We start from the raw sequence: 23311 nt of genomic DNA, 5'->3' as shown, positions 1-23311 counted from the left end.
CCTCAATCTATACACTCTCCAGATCCACCCCCTATGATTCCAATTATAGTCAATGCTGGCCTAATATGCCAATCTTCTGGTTCTCTGCCACGGGTTTTACTGTGGTTTGGGCCACCATTACTTCTCACCTCAAACAACTTACCACACTGTTGGCGTCACCTTCTACATCTAATTTGTGACCATTTTATAACCAATTGGTTTTTGAGATAGGGTCTTGATATGTAACCCCAGCTGGCCTGGAACTCACTGTACATCCCCCAGGCTAGTCCCAAACTTTCCACTATCCTCCTATTTCAGCCACATTTTTAAAAAACAAAGCTGATTTACTTTTATCCATTACTTATATTCTTTATACTCTGCAGCAACAGCTTATCCCATTTACCTCAACCCTGACTCTCAGTTAACCTATCTTCTCACTGTGGACCACCCAAAGTCTCCAGCCACCTCCCTCCTTTTACAGGTTTATTCAAGATGCTTTCCAAGATGCATTTTCCATGGAATTTACTACTTATTCTGTGTTGGTGAATGGCTGGTATGGAAGCATGTGGAGGTCAAAGGACAACTTGTGTGAATCCATTCTCTCCTTTTACCATGTCCGTTCTGGGGTTTGAACTCAGCCTGTCAAGCTTGGCTACAAGCACTTTATCTGCTGAGTTACCTGACTAGCTCTGGAACTCACTTTGAAGAAGGCTTGCAGAATTCACTGATTTATGTCTATATACACACTCTTACCCTCTGCCAGAACCTTATCACTGACTTTAAATAGTGGTAAACAAATGAGGTCTTTGCTTTCATGAACTTTACAGACAAGAAAATATCAAGTAGTAATTAACCTTCAAGAATCATAAGCTGTGGGCATAAAGAAACTGGATGTCTATTTTAGAGCAGGGGCATCAGGAGAAGCATCCTTGGGGAGACCATATGTAAGCTGAGACCTTCCTAACAAGACAAAGTCAAGCTTTCCAGGTAAAGCAAACAGCCATGTTTACACATGGAATAAAGAGGAAAACAGCAAGAGAGAACTGGGAAGGTTTAAACATTTATTTTTACTGTGAGTGTTCTGTCTACATGTATGAGGGAAGAAGAGGGCACTGGATCTCCTGGATTAACTGAAGTTAATAATGGTTGTGAACCATCATGTGGGTACTAGGACCTGAACCTCTGCAAGTGTAGCAACTGCTCTTACTGCAGAGCCCCAAATGGAGACTTTTAAGTGAAGACTGTTTCATTAGGTTGGGAATGTGGAGACTGAGCTGCACAGCACCACTGACTCCCTCAGACTACATCAGGCTCTCTCTTTTGTCCTGGCACATTGTCAGCAATCGTGATAAATCTTTTACTCTACGGTGATTTCTTTCTGCCTTACTTGTATACGTCTTCTTCCACTGAATCAGTACTTTTAGTAAGGGAAAAACATACTGTTTACCTCCACAGCTCCCAAATCCATCACAGTACTCAGCATATTTGGGATTCTTTTTTTTTTTTTTTTTTTTTTTTTAAAGATTTATTTATTTATTATGTAGTGTTCTGTCTGCATGTGCCCCTGCAGGCCAGAAGAGGGCGCCAGATCTCATTACAGATGGTTGTGAGCCACCATATGGTTGCTGGGAATTGAACTCAGGACCTCTGGAAGAACAGCTAGTGCTCTTAACCTCTGAGCCATCTCTCCAGCCCTATTTGGGATTCTTAATGACTAAGTTGCATCAATGAACTGATATCAACTAGAAAGGCTTCTTCAGTGATTCCTGAATTATGCCCATTATATGTCTGACCCAGTGTGAGGAATTAGAAGTGGATGAAAATAGGAACCCTTGTCAAAAGTTTAGCGTAAGGTCCTATGCCGAAGCCCTGTGCCTATTTTGTGTAACCTTCATGTAAACCCTGTTGGATACATTTTATAGTCTATGCCACTGTCCACTCCCTGCCACCCTCCCAGGGAGATAGAGTGGTTAATTAACTTAGTTCCTTAGTCAATGTGGGAAACCTAAATCGAATCTAATAGTTTGACCTGAGAAGCTTGAGCTATGAACCTCTGTTCAATGGTATGTAACCTCGTAACAGAAAAGATCTTCCCCCAAACTTCAAGAAAATATAGATGTGAAAAAAAAAAAAAAATACAGTATGATCTGGCAGGTACAAAAAACATACCACAAGTTTTGGTAGCAAGGGAGAGTACAGCTCACACTTCCAGGGGAAAAGTAGAGCTAGCCAGTGAGATGGTGCAGCAGGTGTGTGCTGCAGGGCCTGATGACTTGAGTTTGCTTCCTACTTCCACAACTTGTCCTTGCATCTCCACACCTGTGCTAGGGTGTGCAGCACACTTACTCTCTTCTCAACAAAAAAGGGCTATCCTGGGCTACACAGTGAGTTCCTGGCCGGCCTAGGTTATCGGGTAAGACTAGCTAAAACAAACAAACAAAAAAAAACCAAAAAATAAAAAACCCCAAGTCCCATCCTCAACAACATATTTATCAATAAATTAAAAAAAATTTTGATCTAAAGTTCCACACTGGCCTCACACTTCTGATCCTTTTGCCTCCATTTCTCAATGCTGGGACTGTATGTGTGCCGCCATGTTTCCTTTTGTATTGTACAGCATGGCTTTTGTGGGTTTTTTTTTTTGTTGTTGTTGTTTTTGAGAAAGGTGTCTCTACAGTCTGGCTATCCCGGAATTCAGAGATCCACCTGCCTCTGTCTCCCGAGCGCTGGGGTTAAAGCCATGTACCACCACACACTGCTACAGTACGACTTTTTGAAATGGCTGGTTTTAAGTGCGTATGAAAAAGAAAACTACTGCCGGGCGGTGGTGGCGCACGCCTTTAATCCCAGCACTCGGGAGGCAGAGCCAGGCGGATCTCTGTGAGTTCGAGGCCAGCCTGGACTACCAAGTGAGTTCCAGGAAAGGCGCAAAGCTACACAGAGAAACCCTGTCTCGAAAAACCAAAAGAAAACTAGACAATGGTTTAAGGAATTTAGGTACCTGCTGAATACGGTGGAGCATTTCAATTACTCGAATATAATCCAGGTAAACAAGCCCAGATGTTTCCCAGTCCTGAATTAGGCTGCTAAGCTCTGGAGGTGCCAGATCTTCTAAGAACCCTTTCAGGTAGTCATAGTTTTCGTTGATAATAGCATCTGAAGAAACAAAACATTGACTGCAGTGTATAAGGGTGTAGTTCCCAATGGTATAGAGGACCAGGCACAAGTCTAAGGCAGGCAGGCAGGCTGGAGAAGCAGATGTTGTGGAGGCCGATAACTTCTGGCTGCAGGCCTCGGAGCAGCTGTCTCTGGTGGTGTTAACATTCCCACATGTAAGCAGAGAGCTTAGGGCACAGCAAGGACATCAGTGGCAGATAATAACTACAATAGTGCCATCTTTCCCTGTCCCATAGCCCCTTGCCCAGACCAAGCCTCCTCTGTAGCATTTTGGTAAATATTGATCTAAGTCTGTCATGTTCTAAACTGACATCATCTCTGCCTCAGCCATCATGAGGGCTCAACAGGTTAGAAAAACATGGGATAATTCCAGGAGATGTAGGCCTTTGCACTCACCAGAAGCGAGGTGCCGGATAACAAGTTTGTGGCAGCGGTTCCAGTGGCCAGCTTTAAATAAATAGAGGGCCTCCAAGTGCTTATTGGATTCCATGTGTGCTCGAACTGCTTTGGCCTCATGAATCCACTCAGCAGGCACACAGAGCTTCTGCATAAGGAAAGTCTCCTTAGCCCAGGACTCAGGGGTCTCTGACAGCTGGCAGTGCCGGGTAAGCAGCTCACGAACAGCCTTCTCACGCAGGCTACGGGGAACAAAGAAGCCAGCATATCACCCTGGGCACAGAGAAGGCTAAGAGTGGTCCTTTGGACAGTCACTCAAATGGGTAATCTCCATCTTTAGGAGACCACTTCAAACTTAAAAAGCAAAACATACCACAAAGCCATTCTTTTAAATTATGACTTTTCTTAAAATATTTATTTGTATTGTTTTTAGTTATATGTGTACATGTGTGTGTTGGTATGTATGTGCATATGAATGTTGGTGCCCTTGGACGTCAGAAGTGTTGGATCCCACAGAGCTAGAGTTATTATAGGCAGTGTGAGCTACCTGACACAGATGCAGAGAATGAACTCAGATCCTATGGAAAAGGAGCAAGTGCTCTTAACTGCTGGGCCATCTCCCAGGCCGCAGGTCTTGAGATTTATCACATGGCTGTATCTAACAGGTGTTCTAAGCAGTAACTTGTTGAACAGAACCTGAAAAGACTGAATTCTTAGGTATTGTCTTGAGGTGCTAGACATATTCACTAGGTTCAAAGGCTTTTCACTCACCTTGAGTCCTCAATGTGTAGGAAGACAAAAATGGCCCACTCCCAAAGCCCTTCACTTTCCAGTTGGCCAGCATAACTGGCCTGTAGCACACCCTCACATTGTTCCGACAGATGGGTATAGTTAAGAGCCCGCAGCACTTCCCAAAGGTGCCAGCTTAGGCGGTAGTCCAAAGGATCTGCAGTTACACTTCGAGGTTCCAAAAGCTGATTGAGATCGTAATGTCTGAGGAGAAGAAAGTATTCAGTTAGGATACTCAGCTAGCAGATCATCTGTACTGAAAAAACTGTTCTGTGTCTCAGAAGACAACAAAAGAACCAGAGGGCAAAGAGTGAGAGGTCTTATCAGTAATACGAGACACCTCTCTCACGAGGGTGTGCCATCCAACAGGTTTGGTATCTGCTACTTTTTTTTTGGTTTTTTGAGACAGGGTTTCTCTGTGTAATTTTGGTGCCTGTCCTGGATCTCGCTCTGTAGACCAGGTTGACCTCGAACTCACAGAGATCCGCCTGCCTCCTCTGCCTTCCGAGTGCTGGAATTACAGGTGTGTGCCACCATCACCTGGCTCTGCTAGGTGATTCCTAACCATGCTAAAAACCTCAGGCCTTTTCAGACTGTTCTGTTAACTGATGTCACTGAATGTTAGTTTTCAGTTGTCAGTTAACTGATCTTCATGAAGGTCATTTCTTCCTACAGCTTGTAATGTTCATAGCTGTGTGAGAGAAACAATGTCACACACTGTAAACCAGGCTGGCCTTGAATTCACAGAGATCTGCCTGCCTCTGCCTCCCAAGTGCAGAAATTAAAGGCATGAACCACCATAGCCTGGCAATTTTGGTCACTGAGTTGAGTGACGGTTTTACTTTTTAACCATTAAAGCTTTTCTCTTTCATTCTGTGCAGGATAAGTAACAGGAATAAAACTCAGTGAAACCTGGTTCTTTAAAAGACCAATGAAATTGTAACTGCATAGACTAAGAGAAGACAAAAATTATCAGTGTCAGGAATTTGTGACTATTATAGATTCTACAAATATTTTAAAAGGGTAAGAAAAAGCTATGAATAACTTTTCTTCTATTTTTTGAGATAGCCCTGTTTGTCCTGGAACTTGCTATGCAGACCAGGCTGGATGCAGAGATCTACCTGCCGCTGTCTCCTGAGTGCCAGGGCTGTGAAAAACTTGATGTAAAAATTTTACTTCAGTAAAATAAACCCTCCAGAGCATAGAAATGATAGCAACTTGACTTGAGGATGAATAGAAAATGTCAAAAGTTCTATAACAATAAGCAAGTTATACAGTGTTAAAACTTTAGCAAACTGGGGGATGGGGGAGGGGCTGGAGAGATGGCTCAGCAGTTAAGAGCACTGACTGCTCTTCCAGAGGTCCTGAGTTCAATTCCCAGCAACCACATGGTGGCTCACAACCATCTGTAATGAGATCTGGTGCCCTCTTCTGGCCTACAAGGATGCGTGCAGGCAGAACACTGTATACATTTAAAAAAACTTTAGCAAACTGGAACTTAAAAAATATAAAACTTCTGGACTTGTCAAGATAGCCCTGGGTCATGGCTCTTGCTTTCAAGTCTGCCAACTTGAGTTCAATCCCCAGGGCCCATATAGACAGAATGGACTCCTTCTCAAGGTGTGCTCTAACTCACATATGCACAAATATGCACATGAATTAGAAAAAAAATATCCATAACTCTAATTCTAGGTAATCTGACACCCTTTTCTGACCTTTAAGGGCACCAGACACTGGAGTGTTGCATTGATATACACAGCCAAAAACAGTTATACTCATAAAATTAAATAATTAAATCTAGGCCAGGCATGGTGGAGCACACTTGTAGTCCCAAGCACTCATGCATGAGGCAGAGGCAGAGGTGAGAAGATCTCTGTAGGTTCAAGGCCAGCCTGGTCTACATAGAGACCCTGTCTCAAAAGCAAACCAACTATCAAAAAACCAAAATCCAAAAAAGCCAAAAGACTTGAATAGATGTTAGCAAAAAATAGATGAATGATAAATTTTACTTATATACGTACTACAATTTCTTTTTTATAACTAACACTAGTATTCTGTATTTAAAGAAAGCATCCTGAAAAGCAGAAACAAGCTGTGACCTATTAGTTGTGAACAGAAAACAGAAAACCAAAAATCCTAGTTATTTCTAAGATAAAGTAAAAAGAAGTATCAAAATAATTTTAATCATTTAGATATAGTAATTGCATGAGTTAATTTATTACTGTTAAATAAGCCATTCTCCATTTATTAAAAACATTTCATGGAGGCACATTACTATAATCCTAACTCATGGGAGACTAAAACAGGAGGAATTTGAGTGTTCAAGGCTAGCCTAGGCTACACAGAATAATTTCTAGGCCAGTCTGTTTAGAGACCCAGTCTCAAACTACCAAAATAAAGACAAATAAATAAATAAATGTATCAAAACAAATATATACAACACACAGAGAATATCACTACATACTATACTAAGTCCTGAAGAGGACATGTAACAATTAGAGATTTTATACATTACTAGTGAGAATGGAAAACAACAATCACTTTGCTTTAGATGGGTCTTGCTATGATGCCTAGTGGACTGAACTTATGGACTCCAGTGAAACTCTCACACCTCAGTCTCTCTTGTAGCTTGTTGTTCAAATCTTAGATGGTCTTTTAATAAAAAATCCAGATCCAGATATTAGGGTGAAAGCTGAAAGATCAGAGAAGTAGAACAGCCAGACACTAGTTCTTACCTCTACGAAATCCTCAGCCTAAAGAGAGTGATTTCCTGTTTCCTTATGCCTTATATACCTTTCTCTGCCCTGCCATGTTACTTCCTGGGATTAAAGGCATGTGTGTTTCCCAAGCAAAGGCACAAGATCTCAAGTGCTAGGATTAAAGGTGTGTGCCACCACTGCCTGACCTTTATGTCTAATCTAGTGGCTGGCTCTGTCCTCTGATCCTCAGGCAAGTTTATTAGGGTACACAATATATCACCATAGTAGCTTGTGCCAAAGTTCTGGCTTATTACAGCTAGTGTGTGAATAAATATTCACAACACTTTATTCCTCACACCCAACCAACATCATCTAACTACTCACCAGCAAATCACTATGAAATTATGTAAAAATCTACAGAGTTAGAATAAAGATTTCCCCAAACCTCTGCTGTTCACATTAAAATTGATAAATCTCACCACCATGCTGAGTGGTAAGAAGCCAGGTACAAAAAGAATACAGAATGACTTAAATATGTAAATTCCTGAAACATCAAAATTTACTTATAGTCAACAACCCCCCAATCATTGTATAGGACTGAGGATTAATTCCTAAATCACATTAGGGAATTTCTGTAGGTGACAGAAATGTTTCAGTTGTGTTGGTAGTTATTCCGTGATGTCTATCCAACTGCATGCTTATTTGTATGTAAACTGTATCTCACCGAAATTAACTGACACAATTACCACGCCTGGTGCTGGTTTACCTGTCACTATAGAGTTTTAGGAGATGGAAGCAAACATCCTGAAGTGGTCTCCGTGTGTCCTTTTCTTCCTCTACCACACAGCCCAAACCCTCCAGGTATGAAGGAAGAGGGGAGCAGGCATACTTATCACCCTCTGAAGTATTCTGTAAAGGAAGAATTTGATATAGCAATACAAAAGTTGTGAGTTTTATCAACTAGCATTATCATGTCTCAATTATTCATGCATTAATTAATGAAACATGCATTAAGGATGCTATAATGCTTAAAAGAATCAAGGCTTTTAAAAGTTTTTGATACACCTGTTTTCAACCTGGTAAAGACTTAAAGGAGCTCAGTAGATCCCCTTACTTGTCCACTTGCCACAACTGTTTTTTTCCCCTCAGTTTTGAGACAAGGCCTTTTTATGTCAGTGGTTCTCAACCTTCCTAATGCTGCGACCCTTTAATTATAATTCTTCATGTTGTAGTGACCCCCAACCATAAAATTAATTTTGTTGCTACTTCGTAACTGTAATTTTGCCACTGTTATGAATCATAATATAAATATCTGTGTAATGTAAATATCAACTTCAATGGAGAAGCTGAAGAGACAAGGTAAAGGATTATGTTTTGACCTTGTTGTGTCTGTTTTGATTTTACAGTATTTTCAAAGAGGGCAGTCAGTAGTAAGTATTATATTATAAAATGTGATTCGATGGCTTTTTCTCTGTATTCCTTTAAATTTTTTTTTTTCTTTTTTGAGACAGGGTCTTCACCACTAGCCACCTGCTTCTGCCTCCCAAGTGCTGGGATTAAAGTTGTCACACCCAGTATGCAGGACTTCTCTGGAAAGACAAAACACACACCAGAGTTCTCACCTGGCTCTTGTGAACACACATACCTGAAATGCTTCTTCATACATGCTGAGAGCCCTGGAAATGGAGGCTGTTGGTGGAAGCAAATACCAAAGATGGACAGCAAGTGCACGTTTCCAATCCAGCTGGGAGCACACATTGATTTGCTTCTGTTCTGAGAGCTGCCACACCTGCAGGAGACAAAAGCATCACCATGACAACTTTATGTTGCCTTGGTTATTACTGCCTGTCTACAAACTGCTCCTTATGGTTTTTTTTTTTTTTTTTTTTTTTTTTTTGAGACAGGACCTCACTATGCATACCAGGCTGGCCTTGACCTAAGATCCTACTGCCTCTCCCTCTCCCAAGTGCTAGTATTAAAGGAGTGTGCTACCATACCCAGTCTTAATGTAATGGTTTGAGGGGGCTGGAGAGATGGCTCAGAGGTTAAGAGCACTGGCTGCTCTTCCAGAGGTCCTGAGTTCAATTCCCAGCAACCACATGGTGGCTCACAACCATCTGTAATGAAATCTGGTGCCCTCTTCTGGCTTGCAGGCATACATGCAGGCGGAATACTGTATACATAATAAATAAATAAATCTTAAAAAAAAAAATGTTTAATGTAATGGTTTGAATATGAAATCTCCCCTCCCATAATTAACAAGACAGACATAAAGACACAGAATCAGATAATCAAAGAGTAAGCAGCAAAAACTGGCTTAAAATAATTACTTCATTTTTGGTAAAATGAAGAGTGGTGGCTATTAAAAAGAATACTACATTACATGGAAAAATGTCCATACACAGTAAATTGAAGAAAAAAAAAAATTCAGAATCATTCTCCATAACTGACTTTGCTTGATATACACACATGCAAATATGAACCTATACATCAACACAGATGAATACAGATATTATATAGAGTTTCCTATGTAAACATTACTATGATATGGGATCCAGATTTCAACATTAAATCTTTGTATTTAATTATTATTATATGTAGGCATGCATATGCGTGGCATGGCATGGTGTATGTGTTAGGTCAGAGTTTGTGAGAATCAGTTCTTCTCTCCTACCATGGGGGTTCCCTGGACTGACTGAACTCAGGTTGTCAGGCTCGACAGCAAGTGCCTTTTTTTACCTGCTGTGTCATCTTGCCAGCTCCAATTTTAACATTTATATAATTAGGCCAGTGAGATGGCTGAGTGGGTAAAGCGTGGGGAAACTGAGTTTGACTCCCAAGACATTGGCAAGTTATCCTTTGTTGTTCATGCATGTACCATGCCATATACACACACATGCTTGAGAGTGAGAACACACAAATAAACAAATGTAATAAGATTTTTCTAAAAACTGTTTTTGAGACAGGGCCTTATGTGGTCCTGACTAAGTACTCACTAAGTAGCTCAGGTTGGTCTTGAAGCCACGGCAATCCTTTGGCCTGGCCCTCTGTGTACTGAGATTAGAGGCGTACAATACAGCTAACATTAGATTTTTTTTTTTTTTTTGGTTTGGTTAATTGTGTGACATGGTTTTTTGTTTGTTTGTTTTTCTAGAAAAGGTTTCTCTGTGTAGCCCTAGCTATTCTGGAACCTGCTCTGTAGACCAGGTTGGCCTCAAACTCACAGAGATTCACTGATCTTTGCCTCTCAAGTGTAGGATTAAAGGCCTGCATCACCACTGCCCAGCCTGACATGATGTTGCGAGACAGGGTCTCTTTATGTAGCTCAAACTTTACTGGACTTCTCTAGACCAGGTTTGCCTTGAACTTGGTCTAGATCTCACAGCACTAGGACTAATGGTGTGAGCCATTGTGCTTGGCTGCCTAACATTTTAATTTGAAAATATTTCTACCTAGAAATAAGACCAAACTGGCAGTTATATTAACAGTGTACAGTTTACAAGAAAAATTAATATGACATTACCGGTTTTCCAGCTAACAGGGCAAATATGCGCAACCTTTCATCCTGGATGAAGCAGTCAGCCTGGAGCTGATGCCAATCGGCTAACTGCATGGTGAGCAGCTCTCGGACTGACTGGCTACCCACCAACTGAGACAAAAGAAGAGCAAGGCGATGATCACCTGTAAGAGGAACACAAGTTTTCAGGTGAGGACTAAGGATTAACTGACCTGATGAAACACAGACCACTGTACTTCTTCCAGGCCTTCGGAGGAAAGACTTGACATCAGTGTTAAAATACAGAGACTTCATACTTGAGTAGAGTATCTTCAAAGTGCTTTAACCTAAAAAGGTATACAATATGTAGTGGTAACAGCAGCTTTTCTCCCTCTGTGCAAGGCACCACGTATCTATAAAATGGAGTAAAGTTAGCTAGGTATGGCTTTCATCCCAGCACTCTGGAAGCAGAGGCAGGTGGATCTCTGAGTCTGAAGCCAGCCCTGTCTATAGAGTGAGTTCCAGGACAGCCAGGGCTCCATGGAGAAACGCTGTCTGGAAAAACAAACAACCACCAAAATGACAAAAAGGAGGAAAGTGTCACCTGCTCCAGTGTCTGCCATGAAAATGAGATGACCTCACTGAAGACAAGCCCAACTAGAGTGCAGCACACAGCACAGAGAAATGAGAAACTGAACCCGAAACAGCAGACACACATGTGGTTTGTGCAGTGTCACATGGGTGCTGGAAGAGCAGCTAGTGCTCTTAAGAGCTGAGCCAGCCCCACCCCATGTCCTGCCAGAAATTAAAACTATCATCTTAAAAAGGCTCATTTCACAAATTAGACTGCACCAGGATCACAAGGACATGTGCTGTTAGACCCAATTAGCTCTGATCTGACTACATGCCGGAGGTTGTCAACGAATGACCTAAGATTCATGTAGCAAGCAAGCACTGCAGTCCAAGTGGCCATGAACTGCTAGTGTTCTAGGTGACAAAGGAAAAAAGGAAGATCATTTGTATGTCTTTATCTGTTGGTCAATATACATAAATACCATATTCAACACAGATGGCTAAGTTCAGAGAGGAAGCTGGTTTATCGTATCTTGATACAATAATTTAATTGACTACACTTTCCTCTGATCAGAATTAGCCAGGCAATGTTGGCTGATAGTGTTGTTTGTATGAATTTGCTTATTTACTGTCTACCTATCTATCCACCTACCTAACTACATACCTATATACTTGTCTTTTAGTTTATCTCTATGTATGTAGCCCTGTCTGTCCTAGAACTCAGAGATCCCCCGCCTCTGCCTCTCAAGTGCTGGGATTAAAGGCATACACCACCACACCCAGCATCAACTGCCTATTTTTAGAAGCTGCTGATTTAGCTTTCTTGTGTTCTATTCCTATAATCTCAAATTGGCCAAGCTCACCAAAACAAATATAGTTAATGGCTATAATTAGTTGGCTTTGAATAAAGCAGGTTCCAATAAAGTCTGATCAAGAATCTAACCATACATATATAGATTATGCTGAATTATGCCATTATTTTCATCAAGATTTCTGTTAAGATGGTTATAAATCAATTGCTGAATGTCTTATAGAAGAAAAGTTTAAAAAGCACAAATCTTAAATCTAAGTATTTCAACCTAGAAATTAAGCTTATATAGATTATTAAACTTATAATTGGATGAAATAGTGAGTTATTACAAAAGATCTATGTATAAGATGTTCAGATTATTATTTCTGGAAACAGGGGATGTAAAAAGAAAAAAGAATGTCAACAAAGGAGGCTTGAGGATGGCTCAGCGGTTATGAGGGTTTGCTGTACCTGGGAGGTGGTGGCGGTGGGGGTGCACGCCTTTAACCCCATCACTTAGGGAGGCAGAGACTGGTGGATCTCTGAATTCAAGGTCTGCCTAGTCTACAAAGTGAGTTTCATGACAGCCAGAGTTGTTACACAGAGAAACTCTGTCTCGAACACCAAACAAAAAGGGGGGTTTGCTGTGCAATCATTTGGCCTCTAGCACCTATGTAAAAGTTGGGTGTCTCATGCACACCTATAAACCCAAGTCCAAGCAGGGCTGGAGACAGGAGGACTGCTGAGGCTTGCTAGCTTCCAGCCTAATTGAGAGAACGCTAGCTAGCCCCTATTTCAAGGTGAGACCTTGCCACAAAGAAATAAGTAGACAGTGATAGAAGATGACAGCTATCAGCCTCTTCTGGCCTCCTCATGTGTGTATAAGTGTTCATTTGTTCATGTGTGTGCACACACACACAAAAATAAAATGTCAAAGGAATATGCTAATGTTATATTAAAAGATTGCTAAGAAACAATTATAGCTATCTATGATTTTTTTTTTTTTTTTTTTTTTGGTTTTTCGAGACAGGGTTTCTCTGTGTACCTTTCCTGGGACTTATTTGGTAGCCCAGGCTGGCCTCGAACTCACAGAGATCCGCCTGGCTCTGCCTCCGGAGTGCTGGGATTAAAGGCGAGCGCCACCACCGCCCGGCTTGATATTTTAAATGCAAGAACAGAATGTACATCAGGAAATCTTCGACAGGCAAGGATAGTCACCTCTATATTACTGAGGACCACTAGGACACTAAGTCTGAACCATTTATATGTATATGTTGTTCAGTATGCATGCATTTGTATATACTTTATGTATTATAAGGATAACCACTGAAAATGTTACGATGACGCTAAGTCTTAGAATTTGGGTGATTTTGTCCTATTTTTTTCTACTTATCTGAAGTTTCTGATTTACTACAAACGCATATAACAAAATCAACACAATTTTAATTAAATAAACAATATTTAAGTTTCCAGAGTTGTTTAAAAGAACAAGGCATGGTCTCTAGAGGAACCAACAATCTTCTTGGGATACAGTTAAAAGGCAAATTACAACTAAGGAGCAGGGATAGTGCAGAGGAAGCAGGTAGTGATGCAGAGGATCTCATCCCTACCTGACTGTTGTGCCAGAGAACAGGCCTCACTAATCCTACTGCCTGTGAGGTAGCTGAAGACAGCTTCTATGGGATTGTCTCTTCGGGTTAAGGAAACTTCCTCTTCAATCTGGGGTGCAGCAGTACGGGACAGCCATCGGGAAAAAGCTCTTCTTCGCTCCAGAACCTGAATGTATTCAGTGGGCTCATCCAGCTGGTTGTCAAGCTCCTTCAGGTGGCCCCATAGGGCTTCACATAATGTCCATGTCAGGCTCCAGTGCTTCACAACTAAGAAAGTACAAAAAGCAATGCTATCAAAGTCTGGCAATCACTCCTGAGAGCTCATCACTTATTGTGGTGCAAAACATATCAATTACCACCATAAGCACTCATTCAAATTTGTGAGCCCAAACCGGTCATCTCAACTTATAAGTGTTTTGTGTTCTGAGATCAGAGGGTGGAGCTAGCCACTAGTTAACCACAGAGGCCAGGCAGTGGTGGCACACACCTTTAATCCCAGCACTTGGGAGGAAGCAGGAAGATCAGGAGTTCAAGGCCACCCTTGGCTACAGGAGATCAAATCAGTTTAAAACAGAAAACACACGCGCGCGCGCGCGCGCACACACACACACACACACACACACACACACACACACACACACACACACGAGTCTTATTAAAGGTGCCAAAACAGCAGAGAAAGACAGCTGCTGAACAAGAAGTGATAGCAAAACTGAATATTCAAGTGTAGGGGACTGAGGATAGATTCCTACTCCTCACTTTGAATCTCACCAACTCCAATGGACAAAGACTTTTATCTAAGACCCGAGACATTTATACTGTAACAGGAAAACACTGGTTAAACACTAAGATACAGGACCAGGCAGTGACTTCCTGCAGAAGACCTAATAAGCAGCAAGTATTAACAAAACGTACTGGAGCAAAGAGCTCCTGCATGGAGAAGAATCGATGGTCAAAAGACAGATTATGAAACGGGAGGAAATCCTTGCCAGCTGCTTGTCTAACAAGGGATTAGTATCCAGAATAAAAAATAACTAGATAAATAAACCAAACAAATCAATAAATGATTAAGCAAATGAGCCAACACATTTCAAATGAAGTACAAATCTTTAGCCACCAGGGAAATGCAAATCAAGACTCCCTTGAGTTTCCATTTTACTCCAGTTGGAATGATCAACATTAACATCAAGAAAAAAGGAAAACCAGACCATTCAAAAAATGACAAATACTGGTTGACAGCATGTAGAGAAAAGGATCTTTCATGTGTTCTTGTTAGAAATGTAAATTAGTCCAGTCAATACAGCAACAAGTATGGAGGTTCCTAAAAAAATTAAAATGTAACTACAGTGTGATTTAGCCATATGACTTCTGACCCCAAAGAATGAAAGTCAACTCATAAAAGAGATGCCTGTACACCCACTGTGACTGCAGCATGATTTCAAACAGCCAGGTCAGGGAAATCAGTCTTGACTGCTAATAGAGGTATATGGATAGAGAAAGCGTGCTCTATATACATGGCGGAGGTTTACTGAGCAATAAGGAAGAATTAAACTAAGGTATCTGTAGGTAAATGCATGGTAATCAAAATAAGCCAGACTCCAAACAAAACAAAATAAAATTGGAATTCCATGTTCTCTTTTATAAGTGGAATTTAGGAAAGAAGGAAGCTATAAAAAGAAAGAAAAGCCATGCTTAGTGGCACATACCTTTAACCCGAGCACTTAGGAGGTAGAGGCAGGCAGAGGAGATCTCTGAGTTAGAGGATAGCCTGGTCTATAGATTGAGTTCCAGGATAGCCAAGGCTACACAGGGCTACCTTGCCTCGAAAACCAAAAACAGACAGAAAGATATACCTGACAGGAAAAAGGGACTAATAGGGATACAGAAGGGATACAGTAAAAGGGATAAGAGAGGGTGAATATAATCAAAGCATCTAAGATACACACATGCACAGTTAGCACATGTCAATAATAATGATAAAGGGCAAATAACAATTGCATATCTCCTGACACAATGATAATTATAAATCTAAACTTCCTATATATAACTTCAAACATTGTTACTAAATGTCTTTGTCAGTTAGAGGGTTTCCTTTCACTTACTTTATGCCACTACCATTATTTTTTAAGTCTAACTAAAGGCTTTTAAGTCAATAACATTTTAGAGGGAAGAGCCCCTCCCCATAAAGATGATTTGCAAATCACATGGTTAAATATCTCGGTTTGAAATAGAAGGAATATAATTACAAAAATCCAAGGGATTTGACTAGCTATACTTCTTTGAGGAGTACTTATATATTAGAAGGCACAAGAATGATTACAAATGATAACTCCTAATTTTTTCTTCTTGTCCTAGGTGAGCTGCAGAAATGCGTACGTGGAGGAAATCACCTTATACCTGTAAAGAAACACGTCTCCTAGAAACATATGCTACTGCTAACCTGATTCCTTGGACATCAAAGGCTAGCAGCACAATGTATACTCACTCTGTACTTCCAGCAGATCTCTGGGTGACTCCTTAACCCAATCTGCGTAATCATGAATGACTGAGACCCCGGGGTTGGGGACAATGAGAGGACACAGCTCGTCTACATGCACAGTGCTATGTTTTAACTTGAGCTCCAGAGGCGTCTGGTATAACTGCAGATCTTCATCCAGCTTCCTTTGTCTCAAACCAAGTTTTTCCAAATGAACTTTGAATGGGGATTCAGATAGACTAGGAGAAACAATAATGAGTCAGAAAATGAAGAAATGGCTGAAATTTCCCTACAACCAACCTTTGCTGACTTCCAACAGAATAAAAAGCCTTTCACCATAATGTTTGTTTTTTTTTGAGACAGGGTTTCATGTAGGCCAGGCTGGTCTTAAAGCATGTAAGCAAGGATCACACTGAATCTCTCAATTTCTTGCCTCCACTTCCCCAAGCGATGGGATTACAGCATGCAGGCATGGACCACCATCCTGGGTTTATGCTGTGCTGGGAATGAAAACCATGGGCCTTGAGCATACTATGCAAACACTCTACCAACAGAGCTACCTACGTTCATGGCCCTCAAAAATGATTTTTTCAAGATTTATTTGTATGTAAGTATATATGTGTATGCTGTGGTCAGAGGCAGATGATGCCTGTAGAAGCCAGGAGACGTCAGATAACCTGCATTGAGAGTTACAGTGAAAGCTGCCCAATGTGGGTGCTGGGAACCAAACCCGGGCCCTCCGAAGAGTAGGAAATACTCTTGGCCACTCGGCCATCTTTCCAGTCTCAGCTTCTTAAAATTTTTTTGTTTTTTGTTTTTTGAGACAGGGTTTCTCTGTGTAGTTTTGCGCCTTTCCTGGATCTTACTCTGTTGCCCAGGCTGGCCTCGAACTCATAGAGATCCGCCTGGCTCTGCCTCCCGAGTGCTGGGATTAAAGGTGTGCACTACCACCGCCCAGCTTTCTTAAATCTTAAAAAGACTAATGAGATGGATTGAAATATTAAAAACTGTTTATATAAATAGGTCTAAACATGTATAAACTCTGTAAACAGTAATTTCTAATGACCAATACTGATGTTTCTAAAATAATGCATAAATGATACAATGTAAAGTAGACCAATGAACTGTAATGCAACAGCACAGCTCAAGGTACAACTGTGGATGGCAGTCAGTAGTTACTGGTTTCATCACTCATTTGTGACGACACTACAAAATTCAAAGGCCAAAGCTGTATGTGGAATATCTAGTTTGCAAATACTCAAATGTCAAAAGTTATGAAGCCAAGCTTCATACTAAATACTAAATACTTTTTGAGACAGGTCTCACATAGCCCTCGAACTTGATATGTAGCCAAGAAAGACTATGAAATTCCGATTCTCTAGGTTTCACCGCTCGAGTGACTAGATTATAGGTGTATACCACCACACACGGCCAGATTCTAAAATTACTCCTTTGTTTCTGTTTTAAATTGAAGTTCTAGCTGGGCGGTGGTGGCGCACGCCTTTAATCCCAGCACTTGGGAGGCAGAGGCAGGTGGATCTTTGTGAGTTCGAGGCCAGCCTGATCTACAGAGTGAGATCCAGGAAAGGCGCAAAGCTACACAGAGAAACCCTGTCTCAAAAAATAAAAAATTGAAGTTCTAGAGAATGAAGCCAGGGCATGCTATTCCACTGGGCTATATCCTAGCACTTGAGTTTCTAAGATAGGTTCTTCTTAGATTCTTGCTATACAGCTCAGGCTGTCCTCCAACTTGTGATCTCTTCTGCATGAGTGCTGGGATTACAGGTATGTCCTCCAAGCCTAGAAATTCTCTACATTGAGATGAGCATGAAGTCAGTCTGACCTTGATACATTTTAAGATATTAACAATCTCCAAAATATTATAATACCATAATCTAGAGTCAATTACTAAATTTAGAATTTTACTGTGAGGTTCAAGACACTGATGATTTTTTTTTCCAAAAAATCAACTTCAAAAATAAGTAATCATATTCATTTAATCCATAGTAAATGTACACAAACTTGTTATGTATTATAAAAAATACCTAAGAAAATTGTATGTATTTTGTGTAAACTCAATACATTCTGTATGGTAAATACCAGAAGACTTAATTGCAGGGACTACATAGGAATATGTATGATACTGTATGTACAAAATACATGAAATACTTATACTTGGGCTAAGAAATTTATATAGAACGATCACAAAGCAGCATGCTGACCTTGGGTTTGCTGATAAAAGAACAGCCCCCAATTTCAATGTTGTCATTCCCAAAAAGCATCAGGAAATATAACTCACGATTTAACAGCTACTGGATTGGGTAGGAATCCATAGTCCATCGAATCGGCAACCTGCTGACTTTCCAGTTCATGGGAACCATGTAGTTGTTCTCCACTGTTAGCAAGAATCCAGTTGGGGCCCCAACCAACCCGAAAGGAACGTCCCATGAATAGGGCCATGTCCATCAAAAGTTTCCCCTTGCCATATGTAACAGATTTTTCAAGAGGGACTAGGCCTGGTTGCCTGCGTATCCCCACTGTTTTCAGCTGAACCTCAGGAGCTGGGCTGGGCACTGTGAACACAGTCGCCAGTGGCAGAGGCACAGACCAGGGGGATGTGGATGGGACATTTATTAGAGATGATGTTCTAGGAGTGCGTGATTCTTGCACAGAGGCACTTGGTGAAAGAAAAGCTCCACTTGCAAATTTTGATTGCAGCAACCCACCAACTGAAACAAGGAAGAAAAGATTCTAAACAACAGTTTATTTCTTCAGTAACAACAAAGATCACTAAGGGTGAAGATATTCAGTCAGATTTTACAATCGTTACTACTTTTTTTTTTTTTTTTTCTGGAGACACAGTCATTATGCAGCTTATGTCCAAGAACTGACAAGGTAGATCAGGCTGGCCTCACCACCATACCTGGCTACAATATAGCTGTGGCTGTTTTGGAACTCACTATGTAGACCAAGCTGTCCTTGAACTCAGAGATCCAATCGCCTCTGCCTCACTAGTGCTAGGATTAAAGTGTGCCACTGTCTAGCTTACAATAATTACTTTAAAAAACAGGTTTTATTTTAAATTATGTGTATGTGTGTAGGTGTGTCAACAGGACTGTAGCTGCATGTGGATGCCACGTGTCCAATCCCTCTGGAACCAGAGTTACAGATGGTTGTGAGCTGCCTGTGTATGCTGGGAACCAAATTTGAGTCCCCTGTAAGAGCAGTACAAGCTCTCTACCACTGAGCCCATAATAATTACCTTTTCAGGCATGAAATCAAAGCAAGAACTTTAATGGTTTTATAAAGAAAAAACAGCCAGGTGTGGTGGTGCATGCCTTCAATGCCTACAGAGGCAGGCATATCTCTGTGAATTCAATGCCAGCCTGGTCTACAAAGCAAGTTCTGGGACAATTAGAGCTGTTACACAGAGAAACCCTATCTTGAAAAACCAAAATAACAACAACAAAAAAAACAAAAACAACAAACAAAACAAAAAAACAACCCTTGAAGATTACAATGTTAATAACAGTATTAAAAATAAAAGATGTGTACACTTTGCTTTTCAGTAGCTTTAATCAGTAAGCATTATCATTACCATTCACATTTTAAAAGTGAGGAAACTGGGCTGGGAAGTGGTAGCACATCCCTTTAATCCCAGCACTCAAGAGGCAGAGGTACGTGATCTCTGAAAGTTCGAGACCAGCCTGGTCTACAGAGAGTTCCAGGACAGCCAGGGCAATTACACAGAGAAACCTTGTCTTGAAAAAACCAAAGGGTGAGGAAACTAGACTCAGCAAAGTAACTTTTCTTTTTCTTTTTTTTGTTTTTCGAGACAGGGTTTCTCTGTGTAGTTTTGGTTCCTGTCCTGGATCTCACTCTGTAGACCAGGCTGGCCTCAAACTCTCCTCAAACTCAAACTGGCTCTGCCTCCTGAGTGCTGGGATTAAAGGCGTGTGCCACTGCCTCCCGGCCAAAGTAACCTTTCTAATACACAAAGCTATCAGTAGCAAGACTGGATGAGAAACCTGGGTAAAACTCAAGGGTCATATCCTTACGAAAAACAAATGTGCAACAGAATTATTTTTAAAATGACAGATGTAACTGGAGATAATTATATACACTGAATTACATCAGTTCCAGATATACAAATGTTGCATGTTTTCTCTTATTTATAGGTCTTAGATGTTATAGATACCTCATATTATTTATGTACTGATGACATGAAAGAAAAACTGTCTGGGGATCAAAGCTGACTAGTGAAAGCAGGGGACAGGTGCTTAAAAACTTGCCACTGTCTGCATTTTTTTCTTTTTTTGTTTTAAAACGTTATTTATCTTGTGTGTGCATGTAGGTGGCATGCATGTACCATGGTGAGCATATGGAGGTCTTTCCTTCTACCACGTGAATTCCAGCGATCAAGCTCAGGTCATCAGGCTTGGTGGCAAGCACTTTTATAGGCTAAGCTACTTCACTGACCCATTTACGTTTTTTAAAAGAAATTATTTAATGTGTATGTGTGAGTGCCTAAATGTATGTATATGCACCATGTGTGTGCCTGTTGGCTAGGGAGCCCAGAAGAGGGTGTCAGATCCTTTGAAACCAGACACAGAGGGTTATAAGTCACCACGTGGGTTCTGAGAACTGAATTGGGGGTCCTCTCCAAGAACAAGTGCTCTTAACTTTTGAGCCCTATCTTCAGCTCCCTGAGTTTTGCTGTGTTACTCTGGTTAACCTCAAACTCATAGCAATCTCCCATGCCTATTGTTATTCATATGGCTTTTAGGGGTTGTACTAGAGAAATCCATTCAGGTTAGAAGATGTGAGAAATAGGATCTAACTCAACAGTTTCTTGAAAAACAGCATATTTTATACTGTACCTATTGAGCGGGATTTTGCTGAGTGGGAGGCTGAAATGGGGAGTCTAGGAGAACAGATTTCTTGAGCAGTATCTCCTTTGGAGGGGAAGTGACTGAAGCGTTGATCCATGGCATCTACATCTTCTTCATCAACAAGCAATGATGCTTTCATGATCTAAAAAAGTCAGTATCTATAGAATGACTATTTCCCACAAATTAAAGACCATAAAAGAAAAATGCGGTTTATATGAGCCAAACAAAACAAAAAAGCTGTTTCTTTAAAGCCTGTGTCCAGAACAAGTATAGCATTTTTGTGACCAACACACCACTACACTACATGTGCCCAAAGGACTGAAGTCATGCATTCTCTGCTTTGTATTTACCTGTTCCACCATGTCCTGGCACACAGTGGTTCCTATTATTTGCTGAATAAATGATTTTAAAGTCAAGCATAAGCCGAAAGCTAAACACATAATTAAAAAAAAAAAAAAAAAAGGCTGCAGCTAGAGGAAGAGAGAAATTCAGCACGCATTGACCATGTTTCTAAAGTGTCTACATCTGAAATCCCAACATTACACTGCAGACAAAGTTATGGTATTTAATAGAACTTAGTGTTGATAAGCTGATAAATTTGTCTAAAGTCAGAGTAGTAAAGTGACAAAACTTGACTGAGGAATATATCTTTTGATTTTATGCAGTAAAAACAGAAATCACCTTCTCATCCTCAATATAAAACTTCCTTACTGAATGGGAAAATGAGGCCTGTGACATTGGCCTATTTCCTTTTCCAGGAGATACTGAACTCTCAATAGTCTTAAGTGAATAATCGAAAAAGAGATATGATGTTATACAAGAGATTAAATATTAAGTTTGGCTTTCTGCCATAGTAAGGATGTGCCAGAACTTCACCTGTAAGACATGTGGATTAATTCCCAGTGAAGATGCAATGTGTGTTGAAGCAGACACAGGCTCCTGATCTTCAGGCACACTCTCTTCTAACACAGAATCCAAAACTGGCTCCTGGGTGATATCTACCATGTCACTGTCCAGTTCCACAACCCTCCCTAACTGCTCCACTTCTGGGCTCTGGCTCTGCAGACAGCAAAAACAGAGAAGCAACATTAAAATAAGCCAAACAGATTCATGGTAGATCAGATAACTTTATTCATAGTATGATCTAGAAATATTCTGCATGTTTCAATAGATAAAAGTAGATTTGCTAAGAGGGATTTAACATTAAATGTCTCTGTAAGTATCTGGGACACAAATGGTTTATGCACTATCCTTTTGGAATTATCATAAGGCAGGGCCTACAATCTAAGTCAACGCCCAAACAGTGGTCTTCAGAGGCAAAGATTATATTGTACCTCCCTTTGTTAGCAACCATAATTTCCTGATTTACAGAGTGTCACCTTGCCCTCCCAATGACTTGGAGTTGGAGGTAATTGGGAAGAGAAAAGAGGCACAATTATTAAGCATAGGCACTCTCCCAAACTATACTTAGTCCACAAATAATTCCATTTTGTTAATTTTTTTTGTATTTAATGTGTTTGCTTGCTTGCATGTATGTACAAGCACCCTTGTGTGCCTGGTGCTAGAAAAGGCTAGGAGACGCCTTAGATGCACTGGCACTGGAGTTATAAATGGCTAGGAGCCACCATGTGGGTGCTGGGATCCGAATCTGGGTCTCTCCAGCCCCAAACTTTACATTTCTTGTTTTGCTTTGTTTCTCGAGACAGGGTTTCTCTGTATACCCCGGCTGTCCTGGAACTTGCTTTGTAGACCAGGTTGGACTTGAACTCAGACCTACCTGCCTCTGCCTCCCAAATATTTGGACTAAAGGCATACACCACCACTGCCCAGCTATAAGTCAATTTCTAGTTAATAGTTTTGGTTCTGGAATTTAATCTTTTGGGCGACTAGAGTCAGGTACAGTGTAGGTGCAATCTTATGTGAGACATGAGGAAGGTCCACATTTAATTTTCCCTAAAAGGATAAACAAGCAACAGTATTACGGACATTTAATCGGGGAATAATCTTTTTATGTTTTAAAGAATCAAAAATTACATTTATGGGGCTGGAGATGGCTCAGTGGTTAAGAACACCGGCTGCTCTTCAGAGGATCTGGGTTCAATTCCCAGCATCCACATGACAGCTCACAACTGTCTGTAACTCCGATTCCAGAGGATCTGAAACCCTCACACAGACAGGCAGGCAAAACACCAATCAGTGCTCATAAAATTAAAAATAAATTGTTTTCAAAAGGTTACATTTACATTATAAAGCATTTTAAAGATAAATTATGGCAAAATAATTAACGATGGGCTAAGGAGATGGCTCAGTCAGTACCGTTCGAGGACCTGAGTTTAGATCCCTAACACCAATATAAGAAGTCAGTGGCTGTGGGGCACAAGCACAAGGCTCTCTGAAGCTTGCTGGCCAGCTAGCCAAATCAAATGGTGAACGC

At 40.8% G+C, this 23311-nt stretch overlaps 1 protein-coding gene across 12 annotated transcripts in view; it reads right to left on the bottom strand.

The window, feature by feature from the left end:
• The window catches only part of Nup98 (nucleoporin 98 and 96 precursor), a 99973-nt gene that overhangs the window by 1276 nt on the left and 75386 nt on the right, over positions 1–23311 (bottom strand). For 9 of the 12 annotated variants that reach the window (XM_059269687.1, XM_059269678.1, XM_059269662.1 and 6 more), the window contains 11 exons: positions 21754–21936; positions 20866–21019; positions 18285–18714; positions 15995–16224; positions 13510–13776; positions 10564–10721; positions 8686–8829; positions 7807–7949; positions 4324–4545; positions 3553–3794; positions 2981–3135 (listed from right to left, as the gene is read on the bottom strand). In XM_059269687.1, coding sequence (XP_059125670.1) covers positions 2981–3135; positions 3553–3794; positions 4324–4545; positions 7807–7949; positions 8686–8829; positions 10564–10721; positions 13510–13776; positions 15995–16224; positions 18285–18714; positions 20866–21019; positions 21754–21936 — 2328 coding nt within the window. Of the gene's footprint in view, positions 1–2980; positions 3136–3552; positions 3795–4323; positions 4546–7806; positions 7950–8685; positions 8830–10563; positions 10722–13509; positions 13777–15994; positions 16225–18280; positions 18715–20865; positions 21020–21753; positions 21937–23311 lie in introns of those variants that run through there. The other 3 variants (XM_059269744.1, XM_059269737.1, XM_059269752.1) reach the window with 1 other exon arrangement.

Source organism: Peromyscus eremicus, chromosome 1 (genome assembly GCF_949786415.1).
Source record: "Peromyscus eremicus chromosome 1, PerEre_H2_v1, whole genome shotgun sequence".
NCBI classification, from domain to species: Eukaryota; Metazoa; Chordata; class Mammalia; order Rodentia; family Cricetidae; genus Peromyscus; species Peromyscus eremicus.
Note: the sequence above shows the minus strand (reverse complement) of the source record. Positions and strands in the feature narration are given on the sequence as shown.